This window comes from Ammospiza caudacuta, chromosome 4 (assembly GCF_027887145.1).
Source record: "Ammospiza caudacuta isolate bAmmCau1 chromosome 4, bAmmCau1.pri, whole genome shotgun sequence".
NCBI lineage: Eukaryota > Metazoa > Chordata > Aves > Passeriformes > Passerellidae > Ammospiza > Ammospiza caudacuta.
In genome coordinates, this window is record NC_080596.1 from 8757712 (window position 1) to 8781701 (window position 23990).

The 23990-nt window shown below is 42.9% G+C and overlaps 1 protein-coding gene across 1 annotated transcript; it reads left to right on the forward strand.

Moving 5' to 3' along the window:
- Positions 1 to 1972: 1972 nt before the first annotated feature.
- Positions 1973 to 23526, forward strand: DAPP1 (dual adaptor of phosphotyrosine and 3-phosphoinositides 1). The gene is made up of 9 exons (XM_058803511.1): positions 1973 to 2026; positions 10393 to 10515; positions 14075 to 14208; positions 16859 to 16989; positions 18280 to 18327; positions 18568 to 18630; positions 20592 to 20677; positions 21204 to 21291; positions 22256 to 23526. The coding sequence occupies exons 1-9, from the start codon at positions 1980 to 1982 to the stop codon at positions 22304 to 22306; spliced, it is 771 nt and encodes a 256-aa protein (XP_058659494.1). The 5' UTR covers positions 1973 to 1979; the 3' UTR covers positions 22307 to 23526.
- Positions 23527 to 23990: the final 464 nt, after the last annotated feature.

Below are 23990 nucleotides of genomic sequence, written 5' to 3' on the forward strand. Positions count from 1 at the left end.
AAGTGGACTTCATTAAAGGGGAAGACCGTCTCTGCTGCATGAGAGTACAATTTCTGCCTTTTTTTTTTTTAATTTATTTTTAGATTTTTTTTTTTTCTACAAATGAAGAGGAAACATTGCTCTGTCAGGTGCAGAGTAAGAGGAAGTGTCTGCTCCCAGATGGGAACCCCCTCCCACCGCAGCACAGTCGTGCAGAAAACACAATGGTGAACACAAGGGCTGGAAACCACCTTTGAGCATGCATTGCTGAACTTTTAAGACCATTTGTGATACAAGTAGAATTTAGTAAAATCTAGTTGTGGCTCTTTGCTGCTTGGAATTTAATTAGTTTTTCCTTCTGTGCCTTTTCCTCTGTAACCAAGAAATTTTCATAGGTGCTTTTCTGCCTCTATCAGTAGAACAGACAAGACAACCTGGAATGGGTTTATCACTGTTAAATCAAATACAGAACAGGAGAACACTAATAAATAAATCTATCCAGCAAATACAAGCAAACCATAGAGACATCAAAGCATCTATTTAACAAATGTTGTGGGTTTCAGAGTCAGGTTATCAAAGAGTATCAGATCACAAGCTTTCAACAAGCAATAGAGGAAGGGGAAAACTCAGAAAAAAGTATTTTTCCCCACTAAAAAATTACATTTTCCTAGTAAGGAACAAACCCCCAGCTTATCTGCAAAAATCTTTATCTACAACTGAATGTCTGCCTGTCAACATGAACAGGTAAGTACAGAAGCAGAGGACCTTGCAGCCACAATTAGAAACTCAAAGGACAGTCTGAACTGACACAGGGAACCTCTCTGAAGATTTTCCCATTTGGGAGGCTAGAAAAGCTCTTTCAAAACTGATTCCCCAAGACAAGCAGGATCTGCAGGCTAAAAAATCCTGTTCCAAATGACTCTCAGCTCCATGCTGAGCACACAGTTCATATGACTACTTTTGGGGAAAAAAGTAGCTGTTCCATCCTCTCTAAATACCAGCTTTTCTAGAAACAGGTGATTTTTAGTCCTGGATACCTTGTGAAAACTTCACTATGACTGGAAAGGAGCATTCTGTCTTTTGGGTTTTTTGGGGGTTTTTTTTGGTTTTTTTTTTTTGTTTTGTTTTTTTTTGTTTTTTTTTTTTTTTTTTTTTTTTTTTTTTGTTTTGTTTTTTTGAGTCCTGTCCTTTTGTCAAAAAAAGATCAGTAAATAATCTGCCACACCTATTAAAATTACTGTCCATGAAGTATCAGGGAATACCAATAACCTCTAGTATTGCAGGAGATCGTTTAAGCATTAGAAAGAACAGACACCAAATAATGCTCAGAAATTTCTCATCCACAAAGCTCAGTCCTCCTGATATTTCCAAAGAAGGAATGAAGCTGTAAATTCCTAGCAGTTTATGTTCCTATTCCTGTTTCAGAAAGACAGTGTGACCCCTTCAAAGCCTGCACGGAGGATCACACGGGAATCGGCGGGTCCGGGTGCCGGGGCAGACCCTGGGCAGGCAGCATCCCCCTTCCCAGGGAATCCAGCGGCAGGGCCATGGAAAGCTGTAAGCCACAGCCCCCCTGGGCTCTGGGGGCTGGCTGGGGACAGAACTGGGCACCTGACACTTACAGAATAATCCACAAATTTCACCTCCACAGATTTCCTCGCTGAGCACTTGGGCGGACACAAAAGAGGAGAGGGGCGTTCATGGATTGACTGCGGGAATAAAACGAGCGGACAACGAAACGCTTGGGAATACGAACTTCTGGGAGGGACAGGTTGAAGCAACGGGAGGTATGAATTATTCTGGCGATACACCGAGGTGTGTTAGCAGCATGGGAGCCACGCCGGGCACCGCTGGGAGCTGGGGGGCTCCGGCAGCTCCTGCCGACGGCCGGGGTCTCACCGTGGGGCCGGGCCGGGATGGGGCCGGGCCGGGATGGGGCGGGCCCCGCCCGGGGAGGTGCCGGGCCGCACTTCCTCAGCGCCGCGGAGCAGCGGCCGAGCATGGCCCAGCGCCGGGAGCCGCTGGAGCGGGAGCTGCTGGCGCTCGGGTAAGGGCACCGCGGGGCCCTGGGCACAGCCGGGGGGCTGGCGGGGCGGGAGCTGCGGCTCCGGCTGCTCGGTGTCTGGTGAGTGAGGGATGGGGAGGGGATGGCGGGTCTGTCTGAGCGAGGCCGCCCAGGCGCTCCGGTGCTGTGCCCAGCGCCTCGTCCCGGCGATGGATGAGGGTGATGGGCTGGCACAGGGGACCCGGAGGAATAAAGAATAGTTAGAAAACCGAGAGCACGGGCACACGGTTCGAATGCAGTGGGGAGCCGGTGGCAGGGGTGCACCTTCCCTCGGAAAACCTCTGTGGCCTCGAAGCCATCGCCATGGGACAGAGCCCAGGGTGTGCCGTGCCACTCCCCTGCGTCTCCAGGGAGCACCACATCCACACCTGCCCTCAGATCCCTGCCCTCCCTGTGCCGTCCCTTCCGCTGCCTCCTTGTAGCTGGGCCTGGGCTCTGCAGAGCTGCTGTCCTGCTGGGCCCCGGGAGGCTGCAGGATTCCCAAAGGTGCCCGGAGCATCAGGAGGGACAGCAGCGGACAAGTCACAGCCACGGTGACGAGGACACCATGCTCACCGAAAAGCAAAAGCCCGGGAGCAAAAAGGAAGGCTGAAGGTTGCAACAGACCTTGTTCCCTGTCTTATGTGGCTCGCCCATTTTTTCTGCCAGTTAGTTTTGGTTGTTGCAGGAGGAAGGCTTGGGTCCCTTTGTCACCGGCAGCAGTGCCGTGGGCGAGGAGAAACACGGGCAGGAGGAGCAGCACGGTGGGCACAGGCAGAGCGGGAGCAGTGGCAGCAATGCAGAGGGGAGGCAAGGCAGAAGAAAGGCCAGTGATCATTCTGACAAAGCAAAAGGGCTCTGGTGTCAGCTCTGCATTCAAAAAGAACTGATGAAAAAAGTATGGGTGTTTTGCTTCCCGAGTATTTGTGGATTTGGACCAATTCATTGCTTATTTTTGCAGTTTATTCACTTAGTAATTCCAACCTACTCTGTTGCACTCAGATTTGTTCACTATCTCCACACTGGTGCTACTTTCCCATATTTGAAAAAAACTTTTAATGAAATGCCTGGAAACTGAAGCACCTAACAGGTACGAAATTCAGTGGAGTCACTTTGCAGTGGTACCCAGAGTAGCCATTTTATACTTTTTCTTTACATCTGTAAGATTATGTTCATGCTAAAACAGAGTCTACAGGGAAGAAGGAAAGAAAAATTAATTGCAGCTGTTGTGGGAAGCATGACTCCCAATTACCAGACTTTTACTGATTTCTACAATGTGGTCTGAGTTAATATATGCCAGGAACATGTGCCTATTAGCAGCAAGGAGTTAATTCTCACAGACAGTCTTGTAGAAATAGAGCTTGATGTGGTACCTAATGTGGTATCCATAAGAAGGAAAGAGTACAAATTAGAAGGCTACAAATATGCATTTTTAAAGCTGTACCTTCTTTATTTTACTTCCACTTCAATGGAAAACCTAAACTTTTCACCCTTCCACAGAATACTCAGCATCTCCTTCAGGGAAGTGTGTTGAGTTAAATGCATTAAAGTTGAATAAGGAATGCCAGGTAAAGAATCCCTTCAAATTATTAAACAAGGCCCTTTCTTTTCACCTAGTAATGAAGCCACTTTTCTTCCCCTTTTTTGTTTGCCTAAAGATGCAAAAAGAAGCCCTCGTGCAGCAGACATTCTTGTAGCATATTCTGAAAGATCTCTTAATGTAAATACTTTTTCAGCTGTGACAAATAGGTGTATCACTCTCCAGACCATACAATGAAATTTTCAGTCATCACAAGGGTTTTCCATCCTAAACTTAGCCCCCTTCTCACAGTGCAGAGCTCCCCTGACAGCTGATGCAGAGTCCAGCACAACTGAGACCCAGTCCTGGTGAGGAGTGTGTGTCCAACAGAGACAATGGTCATTCAAATGAGAAGCAGCTTCAACATTCACATATCTTTGAGGGGGAATTTGAAGCAGTTTATTTTAAAGCTTCTGCTTTCTGGTACAAAAATCAAAGAAGTTGGATAAGGTTTAAAGAAGTGTGAAATGGGAAGGACTTTACTCTTAAGAGAAAAAGCTGAGTACCAGGATATGCTGGTAGTTTACCAGGTTAGCTGCTCAACAGAATGGAAACTTGTCAGGAAAATTCAGATTACAGTCAGCTTCGTTGTATTGACGTGTATATAAGGGGACCTAATGCTTAATGAAGAGGAAGATCAAAAGCAGAACACGTTGTTAAAAACTTGTTGCCTCACCCATTAGCTTTGTCCCTAAATCTACCAAAATGTTTAAAGGGAGCACTGAAGTTTGCCAAAAGAGATATAAGCACTTGGCTTAAAAGGAGAAGGAAGCTGACCGAGGGACTCTCTCTCCTCTGAAGGGCTCTTTGGTTATTGCTGGAGTCAGTCCCTTTTGCAGTGCCTTTGCTGCTGTGAGAGCTGAGGCGCAGCCAGAGGCAGCAGCGTGGAGCTCCGTGGCTGAGCACGGACTGTGGGGAATTCCGCTGTTGTTTGCGCAAGAGGGGAGAATGTGGAGGATCCCGTCATCCCGGTAATTACAGGCGGCTCTGGCAGCACAGCTCCCATCCCAATACAGCTTAGTCTGGGTGACGCTTTGTTTATCAGAAGTGAAAGGCACAGGGTGAGAGAAAACAAATCTTTGTAGCCTTTTTTCCTTCTACAGTCCAAACTCAATCTTTGTCACCCCTTGCAGCAGAACTATTACGCCCTTTCAGGTCTGACAGTTCCATGACAGGTGCTATATTTGTAAGGCTGGACAATACATTCCATGCTTAGCTTCAGCAACAGAAGAAAAATTAAGCCGCAGGCCTAGATCAGGTGATAATAAAATTGTGAAACTGAGGAACATGTTAGACTGGAACAGGGTAAGTGGTCATAAGAATTTTTAAATCTCTATTTTATAATTTAAGGAAGATAAAAATTAAAGTGACTAGAAAGTGGGCCAGATAATGGGTGAAAATCAGAATGAAGGCAGCTAAAAGAAGGGGGAGTGAAAATGGAAGTGAAAAGCAGAAGATGAACTAGTGAAAGTCTACAGTTAGAAGACAAACCTTAAGACTGGATACAATGATGTTATTTCCTCTTATTTCTATTTTAAAATTATTTTCCCCCATATAATGGCCTCCTTGTATTCCAGCAAAGTACTTTACACAGATTTGTGAATTTCAGTGTAACACATTGAAAGGATGTCTAAAAAATACCAATTTGGTTGACTGACATCTGTAACTTCTGTCTTAGCATTGTTGCCCTTTTGGAGATTCTCTAGAGGTGTCAACTCATGCACCATTAAAAACATGGCCAAAACTTCACTTTTAATGATGTGAGGTACAGAGAACCCTTTTGCAGTTTTCGGATGATGGGCAATGCTTCTAGGGTGTGATATTAGGGAAAAAAAATTAAAGATCCCAAAGTACTAAACTTGACAGATAAGAGCTGGAAGTTGCTGAAATACAGAGTGCCAAAAATAGACAACTAGTGAGTCAGTTTTACAGTCATTTTTGGAGCACAGGCGTGTGAAGAGCATTGCATCCAGCCAGAGGAGATAAGTCAGTGCTTTCCCATGTGCTCCATCGAGCAGTGCTGGGGACTACTGCTTTAACAAGAGTGGGAATACATCTTTGAGGCTAGAATATAGTTTCAAAGTGTAAGTAAATTCAACTCCTTGTGGTAGAAGATATATTTAATTAAATAAAAAAAAAAACCAAACCAACAAAACATAAAACTTGCCAACATCTACCACCACAAAAAATCCCGTCAAGCAACTGAGGGCAAATAACTGCTGTGAGCACTATGGGAGTGAAGTCCTACTGGGAGCTCATCTTCCCAGTAGCCTGGGTTGTTGTTACCTTTCAGAGGTGGACAAAGTTTAAATTAGACTTGCTGTGTTCCTGCTTGGCTCCTGCAGCTCAGAGAGCCCAAGTGCTTCCCCCCACCACATGGCACCAGCAGTATTGCCCCTGCTGCAGCAGGTGAGGGAGCTTCTGGGAAGATAGTAGCACCAAAAGAGAGCACAGCTCACCCAGCTGAACACCAAGAATCTCCTTCTTGCTTCACAGAAGGAACTTTGAATTGCCTGACTTTTCCACAAAAGCAAGCCAAACATGCACACAGTTTCTGATTCTATCCAGGCTACACCTGCCTGAGAACATCTGATAAGGACACAAAAACCAAGTGTGCCTCTGCCTACTGCATTCATCTGGTAGCTGGGCATACTGCAGAGTTTCACTCCAAACACTCGCACCAAATAGCAGCCAGAACTTCCAGCTGTGCTCTCTTTTGGTGCTACTATCTTTCATTTTTGTGAGGAAGAAAAGCAAGTGTTTCTACTGGATGTTACACAATTTGCACATTAAAATGGCTCAGAAGAGAATTATGCAAGTCAGCATTCACCCTTTCATGGATGAGTGTTTGTGTTCCTTGTGTATTCTGTTATTGTTAAAACGTTTATCCACCTGATGCCAGCTACAAGTTTGTTCAGCAGCCCCTATTTACACAGGCAGATTTTTTTTTTTTTTTGCAAAAGATCCAGGTGCTTGCTTTGAAAACAGCATTATCATAACTGATAGATGCCATACCTAAGGGCACTCATCAGCAGGGGACACAGAAATGAAGTTTCATTAACATTTTTCATTGGAACAGCTTGGGTTGTTAAAGAATGAATGAACATTTTGAGGATGATGTTCTAACCTGAACAAAGAGTTTCCCACCCCAGACTTTGCTGTAACATATTCCTGATCTTCACCATGGTGTAGGTAGCTCTAGTTGCTGCATTAACTACAGAGAGATCTTCCAAAGAAGAGATTTTAGCATGAGTGCATCCTGTCTGGAGGAACAGATCTTCAGGGCAAGGCTGAGTGCTCTGATGAGTTTGGGCATTCTGGGGCACTGGGTGTTTCACTTCCTTCTCCTTCCTGTAAAAGCCATCAGTGAAGTCCTTCCTCTATGCCATCACCAATGCAGTGTGGCATAAACAATAGGCTGATGTCTGGAAATGGTTTCTTTTTCAAAGGGTAGCAAAAGTGGTCTCACTGGCTGTGCTTGCCCACCCTAAGACATGCCTTCACTGGCCATTCCAAAGAGCAGGAAGGATGGCATGGCCATTCAGCCACACACAGTGACAACACAAGCATGCCTACATGGGTGGGATAAAGAGATTTAATGCCATTTAGGATGAAGTTAAAGTAACAAGAATGGATAAATGATGGCAGCTATAAACTCTGAGCCTGAGATTGCTAGTCAAATTGTGGAAATGGAACCCCAAAAAGTTGACCACACTTTTTTTTATTAATAGAAGAAATGAAATCATTAGAAAAGAGAAACCTCCCAGAAGTATGTATACATACCAGGAGGGTGTACAAGGCTAAGGGCAGCCAGAAGTGGGGTTGAAGCAAGGAAAGAATTTCATCTTTCTTCTTGTGTTTCTCAGAGAAATCTCAATCGAGAACCTCAGGCAATTTTTACACTACTGATGGCTTTCAGTCTGAAAGGTGTCAAAGTACAGAGCAGATTTCTGGACTTGTTTTGTAGTGAATACAAGACTTTGTAAAGGTGACTTTTGGAGGGACCTTCAGAAACATCCCAATTATCCAACTTTATCCAGCATGTTCAAAACCGAAGATTTAAGACAATTCACCTTATGAAGGACTTTCTAGGGGCTTCAAGGAGATGGGTGTTTGTAAAGCATTTTAATTTCCTTTATGTCTTAAGACAGCATGAAGGTTGATACAGTATTGTGTTTTGTATCAACTGTTTCCTGCCCCAGTGTAACTCAGAAGACAACCTGAACTTCACCTGAAGGTGGTCTGCCTTTTACAGTTTTGCCAAATGAGGCATAAATCCCATCTTGAATTGCTTACTAATTTCAAAGAACTGCTTAAAAGTCTTTTTTTCTGAGACATAAATAGAAGGATTCTCCCTGTGAAAAATACTTAAATTTACCTGAAGTATACCTAGTAGTGTCTAATCACAGGACGTTGGGGATTAGTTTTGCTAGAGGAAAAAAAATTGGATTGGATTTGACAACTGCTCTCAATTTTCCAAATTACTTGTACTGTCAGCTCAGGCTTGATTGTGAGAGCAGACTGTATAGGTGAGTATTTGTTTACCTTCCTAGTGGTATGTCATGCAAATTCTAAATTTTCTTCAGCATTTTAATATTTTACCTGTGTTTATGCAATTGGAACAAAGTTTGTGTGACCATTTTCACAGTGGAATATCAAAGTAACCTGATCAAACCATCTGTCACAGTCAGGAAGAGAAAAGTCCCAAAACTACATGTAGCAGTCCCTTTGACACCAAGATCTGCATTACTGTCTCCCATCCACTTCTATTTTTTGAGCTGAAGAAGAGGAACATAGTAACATTTGAGGGATTCTTGTCTGAGACAGCATATTTAGGCAAGAAACTGCTACAGCCTTGTCAGCAAAGTTCTAAAAGTGTGCTTTCAAACAACATTATTTCCCCAATTAAGGGGTTTATTGTTGGTTTCTGGTTTGTTTATGTTTTTTTTTTTTTTTGCATAGTAGTAACATTTCATTAGTCGCTGGTCTTTTATGTGTAAAGAGAGTGTGAATTTAAACACAGCATTTTTTAAACTTAAGTGACTTCTCTCTCAAAAGTTTAGTAAAGTTTTTTGGAAATAAGGTAACAGCACAGTTATGAGCAACATCAAACTAAATCTGCTTCCTTCCTGACAATGACCACTCAGATTTTCTCAACATCTGCTTCTTTTGCACAGAAGTTAGCCAAACAGTGTGAGGAAATCCCACCTAAAGCACAGTGCAGCATTCTCAGCTGCAGGTCTGGCCATGCTGGGACCATCCTGCCACACCAGGAATGATCTGACCTTTGCCTGTTCCTTACTTGGGCAGTTAATCCCAAAGCGGATTTTGGCTAACAGGTGTTCCAGAGGATGACACTTTGACTCTTTAAATATTCATTATTTTATTCTACTGTGTAGATGGACCACATTCTAGAGCCAAAGCAGCAATGCCCTGCCTGTATTGAGTTTCACATGGATCTTCTCTTCCTCTGGGTTAACAGCCTGGAGTCTCTCATGAAGCAATTCATCAGCCAGCTGGCCTTTCAAATAGGCAGCCGTCCAAATCCAGAGCTAAAGCTTTGTGTGAGGTGCCAAGTTTGGTGGAAATTTGGGATGAACAGCTAAGGAGAAGGAGGATACAGTTACACCTGGTTTCATTTCTAAGACTGCCAGGTTACAAGCTGTGGAAAGTGCTGCCATGGCACTTCTGCATTCAGGGGAACTGTGTTTCTTTGGCTGAAGCAGTGACAGGCTTTGCTGCCAATGCTGCAGGCATTTAAAAGGAAGGAAAAGGTGACATGGCATCACTCCACACACAGACCAGGGAAGCTTGCTCCCAGCAGAGCCTTGGGTATATTATCCCTCCCTCTTTCTGCTCCAGAGGCTTGTGTGTGTGCATGGCTATGGTTATTATCACGTGCCTTGCAGGATTTCAGCTCCAACCTTTTACAGCTCCAGCTTTTTGAGCTCAGGCTCATTTCTAGTGAGATCCTTGTCTCTTGTTGAAAATTGGGTGTTTCCATTGTGGAACATTCTGAATGGAAACCTATAAACTACACTTCCTGGACTTCTTTGCAGGGCTTTCTCCCTGTGAAGTCCTTTCAAAACTTTTTATATAAAAATGAAGTTAATTTTCACTGAAGATAAATTGAAACAGTGTTTAGATGTTTTCTTTTGTTGCTGAGCTCACAGGTGGCCAAGAGACAACAATGGCAAGGTATCTTAATTTTCACTGACATTTTGTCAGTTAATTTTCTTCCCTTTAATTCTAAGCTTAGGCAGGCATGTTTAATTGCAGTACTTGTCAGTGAAGACACGTTGAAGGAAATACAGAGTTTATGAGGAGTTTAGGCACTGCCTGTTTGCCCAGAAGGGGATGTGTACCAAAGAACATACATATGTCAGGAAGTGGAGCTTCTGAAAATAGACAAAGGATTCTCTATACCCCCCCCCCAAAGCTGCTTTCACCTTATCAGCACAGACCTGGGTAATCTGTTGCTCATGCAAGCAGAATTGGCAGGGTTTTTAGATCCAGCAAAACACTCAGCTGTTTGTACACAACTTTGTGTTAAGGAAAAATAGTTTTTTAACTCTGTCAAAAGATGGCCACTGCAAGAGGCACAGATCTGTGTAAACTGTGAGTGCCTGTGAAGAGGGTGGTAACTCAAAATTATAGAGGAAGGACTGCAACTAGCACTGCCTTTTCTAACCCTGCTCCAAAAAGCAGCACCAGAGTGAAGGATGCTGTAACCCCTTGTGTCTCCCCAGGTGGTACCATGACAGTCTTGTGTCTCCTTGTGTCTCCCCAGGTGGTACCATGACAATCTCACCCGGCACGCAGCAGAAGCGCTGCTGCTCTCCAACGGGCAGGATGGGAGCTATCTTCTGAGGAAGAGCAATGAAAGGGAAGATCTGTACTCCCTCTCTGTAAGGTAGGCTATGGACAGGGTGAACTAATCTAATGCTGCAGCTACTTCCATGTTTGAATGTCCCCTACATTACAGGTTTTTCTTTTTCCCTAGGGCTGAAACTATTTTGAAATATATTCCTATTGGTGTAATCCCCCTGAATGACATTTTGCTAGAGGAAAAAAAATTGATTGGATTTGACAGCTGCTCTCATTTTTCCAAATTATGAATTAATCTTATTGATAGAAAACAATTCTATAGAATGGCTGTAAATTTTCAGTCTGCATGATAAAAATCTGCATGTCATTTAAAAGAGCTTAAGAAACAGCTGGTGGGAATGGAAATGTTTTATGATGAGGACAGCAGCAAACACTTAACAGGTGCTAATCTTACTAGTCTCTGAATCCCTGTATAGGAACCATCACCTCTGAAGGATGATGCAGCGTTTGGCTGGTTTACTCCTCTGTTCTGTGCTAAGGTTCAGTCTTAGCCAAGTCTGGGTGACTAAACTGAATAGCACCTTGTGAGTGATCAATGCCAGGGCCTTGAAGTCAATTACAGCAGTTTAGGACACAACTGTTCAGGACACAGCCAATACAGGGTAGAGGAAGTCTGGCCTGGTTACTTCACTATGGAATCACATTTAAAGTCTCCCAGAAGGAGAGAAGCCACAACATTTTATTGAGGAAACCTAAGGACACATGCATTAGACACACAAGGTACTCCCTGCACATTGGCTGGTTAGAGGTAACCAGCTGTAAAAATATTTGTAATCTTTGGCAACTGTGTGATAAAAGCAGCCTCTGGACCCAAATTTTAAACTGGTGCATGCAAGCTGATTCCTGCTGCAAAGTGAGCCTCTGAACAATTCATGACCACAACTCAGCTGAATCACAGTAACTTTCTAAAGTCACTTTGATCAGTGTAATGCTGCTGGTTATTTCCACCCCTGACAGGGGCACAGCATATGCCCTTGAGATTGTGGCTTTCTGCATATTCAGTACCAGGAGCTGTTACAATGTGGAAGAGCAGTTGCTTGGGAGCTGAGGAAAGTCTGATTTGCACATTCCCTGTTCCCCAGGAAGGGCAACAATGAGGTCTTTGACCCACTTTTGACAGAAGATCTAGGAGCAAGTGTGCCTATACACACACTGTTGAAATTATTTCCACTATAGGCAGCCATTTATACAAAGGGTGACCTACAGATCTGCAGGTGATGTTACAGAATGAGTATTCAGACTAGCAATGACTGAATTCAGTGCAAGTGTTGCCAAAAAGAACAGTGGCATTTATAAGCAATAGCTTTCCAAAAAAAAAAAAAAAAAAAAAAAAAAAAAAAAAAAAAAAATGTAATTTTAAGTAAATAATTGTTTTTCTGGTTAATATATCTTTTTTACTTTAAAATGTTAAGCATTATTTGAGGAAACTACCTCAGCCAATTAAAAATATGTATATATGTATCTTGAAGGTAGTTTTAAAGGGCATTCAGGAAACAACTTATTGTAATAAACCAAAATTTAAATAGTTCTTTTAATAGGAAACACAAGTGCTAATTAATGAAAATAAACTTGCTGCTTGACTAGACTTTAGCCTTAGGAGACCTACAAAAGTCTGTTTCAGGCCCATTCCAATCTCTTGTTCAGCTCTTCATGTAGTGAGAATTTCTCACTGCATTACCATATGAACTGAATAGCCCTGTCTGAAGTTTGGTCTTTTATTCTGTTCTGCTAGTTTCTGTTGTTACATCTCCTTTGAATACTGATTTTGATTTTAAAATGTTTTTCAATTTTTCTACTGGTTAATGTTATGTTTTCTTTCAGTTTTTGGACTAATATTAAAAGTTAATAGTAGGATATTACCGCGACCTGTGTGGGTCGCAGTTGGTGAGAGAGAGACGGTGAATCTTGTATCTTGATCAGAAGGCTGAATTTATTAATATATGATATAATACATTATAATTATACTAAAAAGAATATAGAGAGAGGTTTGCAGAGCAGCTAGCTAAGCTGAGAAGAGATAGAAAAGAACCCACAACAAAGTTGTGGCCAAGGACTCAGTCCCCTGGCTTGAACTGGTGATTGGCTCTTAATTATAAACATAGAAAATGAGCCAATCAAGGTGAATCCTATTGCATTCCACAGCAGCTGATAATAATTGTTTACCTTCTCTTCGGGGGCCTCTGGCTCCCGAAGACACAGAAATGTGAAATAAAGGATTTCTGTGGAGAAATGTCTGCGACAGTAGAATAAGTAATTCAGTTTTGTTCTGATACATTTCTGTAGAAAAGATAACTTCAGCAATTCTAGCTGTCCTTTTCCTTCTGTCCTGAAATATCTTCTGTAGCTTTTACTTTATTTTCTGCCTCAGCCTCACAAGGAACTTTGGTCATGATTATAGTTTGGGGTTTTTCAAGGAAAAACTGCTTAGCCATCCCTTGAGGTTTTTATTGACAGCTGTAGGAAGAGAGATCAGTTATTCCCTGAAATCCCCTCCCCCAGTTTGAAAGGGAAGTAGGAAGCAGAGTAGAATTTGCTCTCATTGCAACATTGTCTTGAGAAATTAAACAAAAATATGGAAATGCCTGTAATTGCAGCAGAGTCACAGCAGCTCTTCCCTGGCATTGAGCATTTGCACTTGGCTTGTTGTGCCTCAGCTTACTGTAGCACAAAACATGTGGGAGGCCCACAGAGGCCTTCTTCTGTTTTCTACAGTACCATAAATACTGCTCAAAGATAAATCTTTTAATACCAGTTTGAAACCATAATCTTCTTTGGAAGTGGCAATAAACAATGAAAGAGATGCTATAATTAATTTTCTTCACCATGCTTTTCCAGTATATTTGCTGTGTAAGTTTTTGCTCAGACAGTTTGCATTGGGTGCTAGTAACATTAAAAAAAGTCTCTTTTCCACTGGAGAAATACTTGCAATAAGTGCTTCACTGTCCTTTGAAGTCAAAATAATTGCTACCCAGGAAGTGAGACCTTGCACACTTCTCTAAATGCCATCAGGTTTCATAAACAAAAGCTGTCACTTCCCTTAGAGAACAAGGACCCAGGTTCATGTTTGTCAGTGCCCATCCCAGTGGAACCAATCATCCAAATACAGAGACAAAGCAAACAACTGCTAAAATTAGGTTATTAAACCTGTTTGGGTGCAAAACAGAGACAGCCTATTTTTCAAAGGGAAACAGAAGACATTTTCAGTGAGATTGGGATGCTTCTTGAAGAGCAAGACACATACTGAGTACACCCTCAAGGCTGAAGCCCAGTAAGTGAAAGGATTTAATCCTATTTAGGTAGAAGGCTTGAAATCTCTTTTGTGAGTCTTTTTGTTGATGCAAGAGTTAAATTAACCAACTTGGCCTTTCTAGGCTTTCATCATCTCATATCTCTAATTTTCATACTCTGATTTTCAGCTGTGTTGAGTATTAGTGAGGGACAGTAATGGCAGTAGTATTACTACTAGGACAGTGATTGGCAGCCTGTGACCTGGGGCCCTGCTGTGAAAGATGCTATTTAAGGATTTTTATCTGCAAAATGCCTTTGGCATTTATGTCTTGACAAATCTTCCTCTTTTATTTTAGGGGTAAAGACTCTGTGAAACACTTCCATGTTGAGCACACAGGAACTTCATTCAAATTTGGATTTAATGAATTTTCTAGCTTGAAAGAATTGGTCATGCACTTTGCAAATCAGCCTTTAATTGGAAGTGAAACAGGTATGGAGAGCCATATTGTGTGTGTGAGCACATTTGTAGCCATGCTTCACGAAGATCTGACTAAAAGGATCTTTTCTGTTGTGCTAGCAAATAGATCTTCTGCTAAAGTGTTCATTAATTCACATTTGTATTTGTATCTAAATCAATTCCACTTCAAAAAGTCTTTCAAGTTCTTTGAAGATAAACCACACATAAGCTTATTGGGCTTTTGCTAACCAGGGCTGTGAGCTCCTTTCAGTTTCTCTGAGGAAGGAGGATTTCAAAATACCAGGAGGATTAGAACATTCTCAAAACCAGCAAAACCAAAGCACAGTGATAGTGAGGAAATAAATATTCATCTATGAACTTGAAATCCCCCAATAAAATAAATAGAAAAGTGACTTGAAATGGTTTCATCTCACAATTATTTGTCCAAGGAAGGAGCCTACAGTGTTATGCTCCTCCTTCCTGTAGGGAATGTGTTTTTAACCAGCTCTCCTGTCCTGCCTGCAATGCCATCACCATGCTGATGCCATCTGCCATCACAGTGATTTTTCTTGCTTTTAAGAGGAGAGAGAAAATCACAGGTTTCTTTAACAACCAGTGTGCTGCCTGAATTAAAGGATCAAAATATTAAACTTGATTCCTACAAGAATTGAACGCCATCAGGCTAGAATCCCTGGAGAAACAAAGTGGATATTATCATGGCAATGTCAGTTTTATGTTCAGCTTCAAGTGTAAGAGATGAAGACATGTCAGTACAAGTTAATCCCAAAACTTCAGTGTCCTCTGTGGCAAGTGTATGCAAATAACTCAGAGCAGTGCTAATTATGTATGCAAGAGCCCAGTTAAATCATAGCTGGCACATGCAATAACTGTAACTTGTCACACACTAAATTGCACCAGTACTCTGCTAACCCAAACATTAAATTCAAGGGCTCCTTTGCCAATTTCTCCCCCCAAGAAAAATGCTCTTCTACACTCAATATGGCACTTGTATCTTTCAAAACACTCTTTTTAAATTGTTTTCAAGAGTGGTTCAAACACAGAGCTCCCACATGTATTATCTGTGCCAGTGAGCTATTTTTCCTGGGAAATCAAGCATGCACCCACAGGCCTAGCCCTGTAAAGATTTCAGATGACATAAAACTTGTATTTCCCCATTCCTCACTCCTTCACTGTATGTGCTGCAGACACTAATAAGCAATATATTGGTTTTATCTGATCTTGATGGATGAGATCAACACTTGTCACCTTAAGGTTTCCTAATCAGATTCTACTGGCTCTGTGAAACCTCTAAGTCAGATGTGCTACAAAAAAAAGAAAAAAATTTGGATATCATATCAAGAAACCTTCCACCTTACAATACCATGGAAAACAGTACAGGGAAAGAGAGAATTAACACTCAGGCAATATTCCTTCAGATACAGGTGTCAAATTTCTCCTGGGTCATAACCATGTTTTGTCAAAAATGAGGTAGGAGCTCATCAGCAGTTGCAGACATGGCAGAATAATCTTCCTACAGTGCAGCTTTTGCTAAATCTTGTGTATAAGTACCAGATTATTCTGTAAAATTGTCTTTGTGGAGGCAAAAAAAAAAATGCACAGAGAAAACAAATATTGTAAAAAACGTTATATTAGTCCTTCCATTTCTGCAATGAAGCTTTTTATCCATGGTGTACAGATCATGATACCCTGGTTCTGTGCAACAGCTCAGGAGTAGTTTCTCTGGAATGGTGATGGAGCTGTTCTCAATTTTATTTTAAATGGTAAAGCGTAATTTTTCTGCAAGGCCAGATAGAAATAAACTAATGTTGACTTTCCACCTACAGCAAGTCGAAAAGGTCCCATTTGCATATACCCCCCATGCCTGCAAACAGATTTCAGCTGGTTACTTCAAATACAATTTTTCCACTTCTCTTTTTATCCCCTCCCATTGCAGAATACTTTTAAATTACTCATACATCTGTAGGTTTCAAGTTCAAGTTGCTTCCAGTTCTAGCATCCCTCCTCTTTAAGAGCTGCAATATCAGCATAAAATGCAAATGGAGCAGCATTTGGAATGCTGTGACATTATTTTTAAAGAACGGAGTTAGACGGTGGAGCAGTTACTATTTCAAGGATGTTCTTGAATAATACAATAGTACTATTGTACTAAAAGTACAAAAATACTATTTTGAAAAGTACAATGCATTCACTATTGAGAATGCAGGTTTTTTTCAGGGAACAGGCAATAAACATGACCTCACTTGAAGAAAAAGAATGTCTGCAATGAAAAGTTTAACCGGGAAGAGCTGTGGTAAGAACAGTTGACATGGGTTTACTGTTAGGAAGTCTGTAACCAAGCTCTGACAGATTAGGTGATTTAAGCACCAGCTAGTGGCATGTTGGCAAACCCCATGACTCCTGTGCCTCCTGTCTAGTTTAGCATCCTGCCCACCCTCCAAGCCAGCCTCTGGGGCAGGAAAGCAACTTAAAAAGTCAAGGGATTTCATGCAAGCATTTGCAAGGGTAAAGGTTTGAGAAGGTACCATCTATTTACAGTTTTCACAGCTGCCTTTTTAATTTTAGGGGAAGGTGAAATTAACCATTCCTCAGAGATGTAGCTACTGACAAATTATTTTCTAAGCTGGACTTGCCAGATGGATGACTCCTGCTCTTTTCTGTCCAGGAACTTTAATTGTGTTGAAGCATCCCTACCCCCGGCAAGTGGAGGAGCCCTCCATTTATGAGTCTGTCCGAGTTCACACTGCAATGCAGACAGGAAGGACAGAAAGTGACCTTGTCCCAAGTGCTCCCTCAGTAAGTTGTGTTCTGGTGGGAGGGGTGCTCCTGGCCTGAGCCTAGCATGGTTGTTGGAGTGAGCTATGGAGTAGGACTGGTTATTAATCCCTCTGTGGGTTTGTAAATACAGGAAGTCTCTGCCAAACAAGGCAAAGCAAATACAGACTTGCTCAGTACAGGCCCATGGCAAATAAAGGCTTTTATAATTGTTGTCACTTCATGCTGTCCCCGGAAAAACCTGGGTGAGTTTGACTATCCAAACAAAGAATCTGTGAAAGATTTTCATTCTCACGCTGTCTTTTAGAATATTTTATTTAGAATAATCATTATTAAAATTATCGTGAATTTTTTAAAAATGCATACAAAAAAAAAATCGTCATATACATTTGGGCCACCTATTTTGACATTTGAGACTCACTTGAACAGCAGTTGGAGTCTCTAAATCCCTTGTAACTCACGTCTAAGTGAGACAGGTGGCTTCTCCAGAACAGTTTGCTCTGAACAGAGAGGAAAGTATTTTAATTATATACTGTATTTTTGGGGGGGAAGAGGAAGAATTATGTTAATATGGGTTAATGAAGTTGCAAGAAGAACCACTTCTGATGTGTCTCACAACCAACCCTTCATCACCAAGTTACACTGTAACCTCCAAAAAAGCTTGAGTTCCACATACCACCAATAATAAGGTAACATTTTTTCAAGAACAAGCAGTAACTTGGCAAGATTTTGATTTTCAGAGATCTCACAGCCAGGTCCCTACAGAGAATTTCAGTACCTAAGAAGTGATAAGGTCCACATGTCACTCATGATGCCAGAGAAACAGTTGAAACCCCAATTTTTCCAAAAGCACACTGAACATAACAGGTTTTTCCTGTCTAGCATGGGCCTGGTTGAGAGAAGAGAGCAGCTCAGTAAAACAGCACTTTCCCCTGGCTGCATTTGAGGAGCCTTTCCTGGGGATAATTCCACTGTCAGTTACACTCCATGTGCTCCTGGTCACAACACCTACAGGGACAACCATCCAGCTTCACCAAATGAAGAGTAACTGAGCTGTTGTGGTGTGTTTGGCTGAGAAGGGCAGGGCAGGAGCTCCAGCCTGGGGGCTGCTCCAGAGCCAGCGCTGCTCTGTGTTCACCCTAGGACAGCTGGATCAGCCCAGGGGGAGCACTGAAGTGAGGGCAGGTGGCTCTGGGGAGTTTGCCAAAGAACTGATGCATCTTCCCAATGTAGGCAAAGAGGGGGATGTGGGACATGGAAGCAGAGCTCAGCCTCTAACCACAATCCCTTTCTTTCTTTCTTACTTCACAGCTCGGTACCAAAGAAGGATATTTGATAAAACAAGGCAAAATAGTCAAGGTAAGGAAAACTCTTACTTGTTGCTTCCACCCTGTGATCACCCACATAAGCTAAAGACAACATGGAGCTGAAATTGCTCCACCTGTATTTTCCTGCAGAGAGGAACAATTTGTGTTTTGAGCAACAACAAAGCACAGCTGTAAATCAGGGCAAGCCAGCAGCTTTGAAAGTTTTTCTTTCCCCAAGAAGTTTTAGACTAAACTCTCCCAAAGCAATTACCATTCGTTCTTGATCTTTCAGAACTGGAAAACAAGGTGGTTTACACTGCATAGGAATGAACTGAAGTACTTCAAAGACCAGACAGTAAGTAGCAAACAACAATTCCACCTTTTAAACATCTACACAGGCAGCTGCATGCAGCCTCCTTGTCTCTCTGGCTTCTCACATCTGTATCACAGCTTTCCAAGCTAAAGCTTCCCAAACTGTCAGAGGGGTCAAACCTGTCAAGTAAAGTCAGTTTTGCTGATGACTTCAACAAGAGAAAGTAAGTTTTATGTTTACTGTGCTCTGCCAGTCTTAGCTACTGGATAGAGTTTACAGGGATTTTTTGCAAAGAATCATGGAATAGTTTGGGTTGGAAGGGACCTCAAAGATTTTCTTCTTCCAAGCTCTCGGTGGAGACAGGCAGAGACACCTTCCACTAGACCAGGCTGCTCCAAGCCCTGCCCAACCTGGCCTAGAATACATTTTTGTTTTGCTTTGTAAAGTGGATTTTAAGCTACCAGCACAACACAACCTTTATTTGTAGCTCAGACACAACCTGACAGAGAGCATGCTAAAATAGTTCTGAAAATGCTGGCAGTATCCTTTGCATTCTTTGATTTCATCCTCTTATTTCAAGTGGTCTCACAGGATACATGAAAAACTATTCATTTAAAAATTCCTTCTGACAAAGATTAATCTGCAGCATCCCTACAGTTGCTGCTCCATTTCTATCTTGATCTGAGTAAAGATAAGAAACACAGCTGGAATTTCTTTGCCCTTACAATGCCTCTGTTTGAAGTTCCTTCATAAACACATCCACACTGTTCACCTCTGCCAAGCCCCATTTCAAGCATCTAACAGATTTTTACACAAGAGCAGACACAAGAGCCTTCTCTCACCAAACATTACCATTTCTAAACAGTTATGGCTTTGCAGGGCTTTCCACCGGTTTTCATTTCAGTTCAAGACAACTTGAGTTAAGTTTGCAAGATAGCATTTCAAAAAGCAGCACTCCATTAGTGACTTACCAGGCAAGAAGGGCTCCTGTGTTTGTCAGGACTACAATCTCCTTCCAGGCAGCAGCTCCAGTGTCTCCTGGCACTCCTGTTGTTGCTGTGGGGTTGCAGGGACCTACAGGTGGGCAGCCTGCAGCGAACCCTGGGATAGCATTTGGTATCACACCACAGCCCAAGGGGCTTTCTTCTGATGTAGGGTATTGCTAACAGCTACTGAGTCAGCAAAAATATTAAGGGAAGATGAGAGAGCAACAGACACCTCCATACACCTGATGAAGGACCATGGAAACAGCTAAGGGTGTTTGGGCAGAAAGCAATTCAGCTGTCTCTTCTGAGGCCTTAACAATGTGAGGCTGAAACAAATGGAGGAAGAGCTCTCACACTTAGGGAGAATGAAACTCCTGAGGGAGATGGGTTGCTGTTATACACAATCCCTGCACCTGAGCTCACCCAAAGAAACTTTTACACACACGTGTGTGTGTGTGTGTGTGTGTGTGTGTGTGTGTGTGTGTGTGTGTTTGTTTGTTTGTGCACACATGCTTCTCAGGCAGCCAAACCTATCACTTCTGCTGCAAGCACTACTTTGGCTTTACTTCTACATTTGTCCTGACCCAGCTTCATCCATTTAAGGCACTTAGGAATTAATTCAATCTACAACAGCTGGCTGGTCTGATAGGCCCCTATACCCATGTCTTTGTCTTTGTAAACTTTGGCTGAAAGTGGTGCCAGGTTTGCTGCTGTGTCAGTCACATTACAAGGCATCAGCCAAACCCTCAGCAGTTCCATGTAGCTCAAACATTCAAACACCTCCTCTGTTGCTTGTCCAGATGTGAACAGCCCTGCATTTTTTGTATTAAGCTCACTTTGTATCATATCACTGATGTTATGCTTGCTAGTTTGTGCTTATAGTGTTACAGCCATTGTAACTATGCCTGGAAAAACCTGTGGAGGTGCCTGTAAAAGTCTAGATGCACTGAAGATGAACTGAGATAACCTTATCTTCTGTTTTCATGTGCCCACATTTTAAAACATTTTCTCTTCAAGGCTACGGAACCAATTCGAGCACTTGACTTAACTGAATGCTCAGCTGTGCAATTTGACTATTCCCAGGAAAGAGTCAATTGTTTCTGGTAGGTTGCAGGATTTTCTCCATGTTGCTGGGAAGTTCAAAGGGAATTTTGAAATATAAACAATGTGTGTTTCTGAATGTCCTTTGGTGGTTGTGACCCTGCTCATCCTCTAACTCTCAAGTCTCTTTCTGTCAGACAATCTCTGTCAGTCCTACATAGCTTTGCCAAATTACTCCTGGCAAAAGCTGGGCCCATGTGTAGTGGGCATTTCTAATTCTGTGAGCATCTATAATCATCACCTAGACTCATGGATCTTGGGGTCAGACACTGATACAGGTGACATGGTGACCTCTTCTGTGCCCAAATGTGGGTCTTTTATCCTTAGAAGGGTCCTTGTCCTTAAGGACCCTGGGCTGTAAAAGGCTGTCACCCATTCTTGGTTAATCTCCCTCCTGGTGGTTGAAAGGGAGCTCAGCCTCCCTGTCCTGCTCTGTCTCAGCAACTGCTGGCACAGGCCAGTGGGGCTTAGTTTTGGGGAGAACTGCCAGTTGTTCTAGCAACTTAAGAAAGCGTTGTTTGCTTGCAGTTTAGTGTTCCCACTAAGGACATACTACCTGTGTGCAAAAACGGGGATAGAAGCTGACGAGTGGATTAAAATCCTGCGGTGGAAGCTGGTAAGGTGATGTGTGCTGCTACTGCCAGCACAGCCCCCCAGGATGGGGCACCCAAGGGCTACAGCTCTCAGCACCTCCAACAGGGAGAACTTGCTCTGGCTGCCAGACCAGCTAGAATGGAATATGCATTTTCACATAATCACAGAATCAATTAGGTTGGAAAGGACCTCTGAGGTCATCAAGTCCAATCTTTGATCAGTCAACTAGAACCTTGTCAACTAGACACTGTGGCATTGTCATAGCCACACCCTGTCTTTTCTTAAGCACCTTCAGGGATGGTGACTTCACCACCTCCCTGGGCAGCTCATTCCAATGTCCAACAACCCCTTCTGTGAAGAAATTCCTCCTGATGTCCAGTCTAAACCTCCCCTGGCACAGCTTGAGGCTGTGTCCTCTCATCCTGTCACTGGTTGCCAGGGAGAAGAGACCAACCCCCAGCTGGCTCCCCCCTCCTTTCAGGGAGTAAGGTCACCCCAGAACCTCCTCTTCCCCAAGCTAAACACCCCCAGCTCCATCAGCTGCTCCTCGTGGGACTTACAATCTAGCCCCTTCCCCTCCAATGCCCTTTTCTGGCATCAGGCACCTTCCTGAACTGAGGGGCCCAAAACTTGGACACAGCAGTCGAGGTGTGGCCTCATCAGTGCCATGCACAGGGGCATAATGTATATCTCTGCAAACCCACTTCAGCATTTTTGGGATGCACTTTTACAGGCACACTCATTTGTAAGAAAAAAGTTACTTCCATCTCTAAGGATGTCATTATATGCGCTTGGTAAACAATACTGATCATCAGCCCAGACCGAGTGTCCTGGGGTCATGATGGCAGGAATGAGGAGACAATGTAAAGGCTTGAAAGCACTACTTCCTATAAAACTTCCAGGAATTGGGTGGGCTGTACTCACCCACATGCACATGCACATGCACGCAGCCAAGCAGTAATTAATGGGCTGTCTCTCTGTTGCAGTCACAGATACGGAAGCAGCTGGAGGAGCGCAGCGCCACCCTCAGTTCCTAGCGCTGTGCCAGCGCTCCCGCTCCGCGGGCAGGAATTGCCTCTCTCCAAGGGAAGGCATTGCTTACCAGAGCGCAGCCTCAGGTCTGCAGTGCTGTCTGTGCCCCTCACAGAGGTCACCCAGCGCTGCACACACGGGATCCTGCAGCTCCGGGTGCTCTGGGGCTGCCGAGTCACGCGTGGGGCTGGTTGCAGAGCCAGAGTGTGGGTTTGTTGTATGCCTGTAATGCACTTAATTCAAACTCCTGCCACCTAATCACAGAAGTGGGCACTGTTCAAAACATTTGGGGTTATTCAGAGCACTCATTAATTTATTACAAGCTGCATCACAACTAAGCACTGGTATCATATTCTGTAACCTTGAACCTTTTATTTAAAATAGGTCCTTTCTGGAAACATTAAATATCTTTTTATTACCTGTTTAGGCTTTAAACCAAAAGAAAAATGACAGAAATAGTACCTATATTGCAATCCAGAAAGTAGTATTTCAAGGGCCTTTTCAAAGTGACAGATGTCAAACAAACTTTTATACGGTTTAGCTTTATTCCACAGTGATGGCTACAAGGGAATGTCTGTTTCAAACAGCACCTGTAGGTAATGGTGAGCAGCATCATGTAAGCACACCTGTATACAAACCAGGGTTCTGAGAAACCATAGGACACACATTTAACAGCACTGTGGCTCACTAGAGAGACAAGAAGTGAAACCCCATGATGTTGGTGCTGTACTCTAAATAGGTGTTACATTTTGGAAGCAAAGTTTGACACGCTGGAGAGGCTCAAGACCAGACTGACCCAGCTGCAAGATCCCCTGAGCAATTCTGTGCCTCCTCGAGGGCTTGCAAAGAGAGGGGACCCTCTCTCCCTGCACAGCAATCAAATTTGTGCTGAAACAGCATCTGCAAACCTCTCCTGCTGTGCAACACTGCAGTCTATGTTTGGTATTGATCATGCAGAAGGTGTTTGATAATTGCCTTTGCTGGGAGAAGAGTGCAGAAGAGGAAGGCAAAAGCACATTGGAAGAAGAAAGAAAATCTAAATTAGGACATATAAATAGCATTTTATTTCAACTTAGAAATTCAAAGTATTTGTAAATATTTTTATACAGACTGTTTTCTGAATAAAATGTCATTATAAATCTACCACAGGTATTTTATATTCCTGCACTGTATTGCTAAAGCTTTGTCCTCCTTTTTCCCTTAATGAAGCTTTAACAAACTTGCATCTCCCATTTAGTTAAAAACCTTGGCTGAGTTTCTGTGAGAGAGAGGCCACATAAAGGGAAGAGAGAGATTATATTCTCCAACAGCATCAGTGTTCTGTGAACATGGCTTGGAAATGGAGCTTGTGGGGAAACCACAAACATTGCCTTCCCTTTTTCACAGCAACAGGCTGCCTCACAAAACACTGGGCACAAGCTCAGCACAGTGTCACGAACTGAAGCCAGTGAAACAAACAGCACTTGGGTGGCCTTGGAAGCCATCACAGACAGATGGGTTGAACAGAAGCAAACAGCAAGGGGAGGCCTTTGCTGGAACACAAACACATTTTGCCAGAAATACACACACCTTCCAGCTGCTTCTGTAATGACCAGCAACCAAAGTCCCATTCCAGCTTAGTTTAAATGGAAAAGGGTTGACTGACAAGCTGTAATCTCTTTTTGAGACAAGAACTCCCAGCTGTCATTT

Bases quoted from the DNA above. Each gene is read 5' to 3' on its own strand.
- DAPP1 (XM_058803511.1), top strand. From the start codon at position 1,980: ATGGCCCAGCGCCGGGAGCCGCTGGAGCGGGAGCTGCTGGCGCTCGG. The intron at 2,027-10,392 runs GTAAGGGCACCG...GTGTCTCCCCAG, and splicing joins CGGGAGCTGCTGGCGCTCGG to GTGGTACCATGACAATCTCA. The intron at 18,631-20,591 runs GTAAGTAGCAAA...TTTCTCTTCAAG, and splicing joins AGTACTTCAAAGACCAGACA to GCTACGGAACCAATTCGAGC.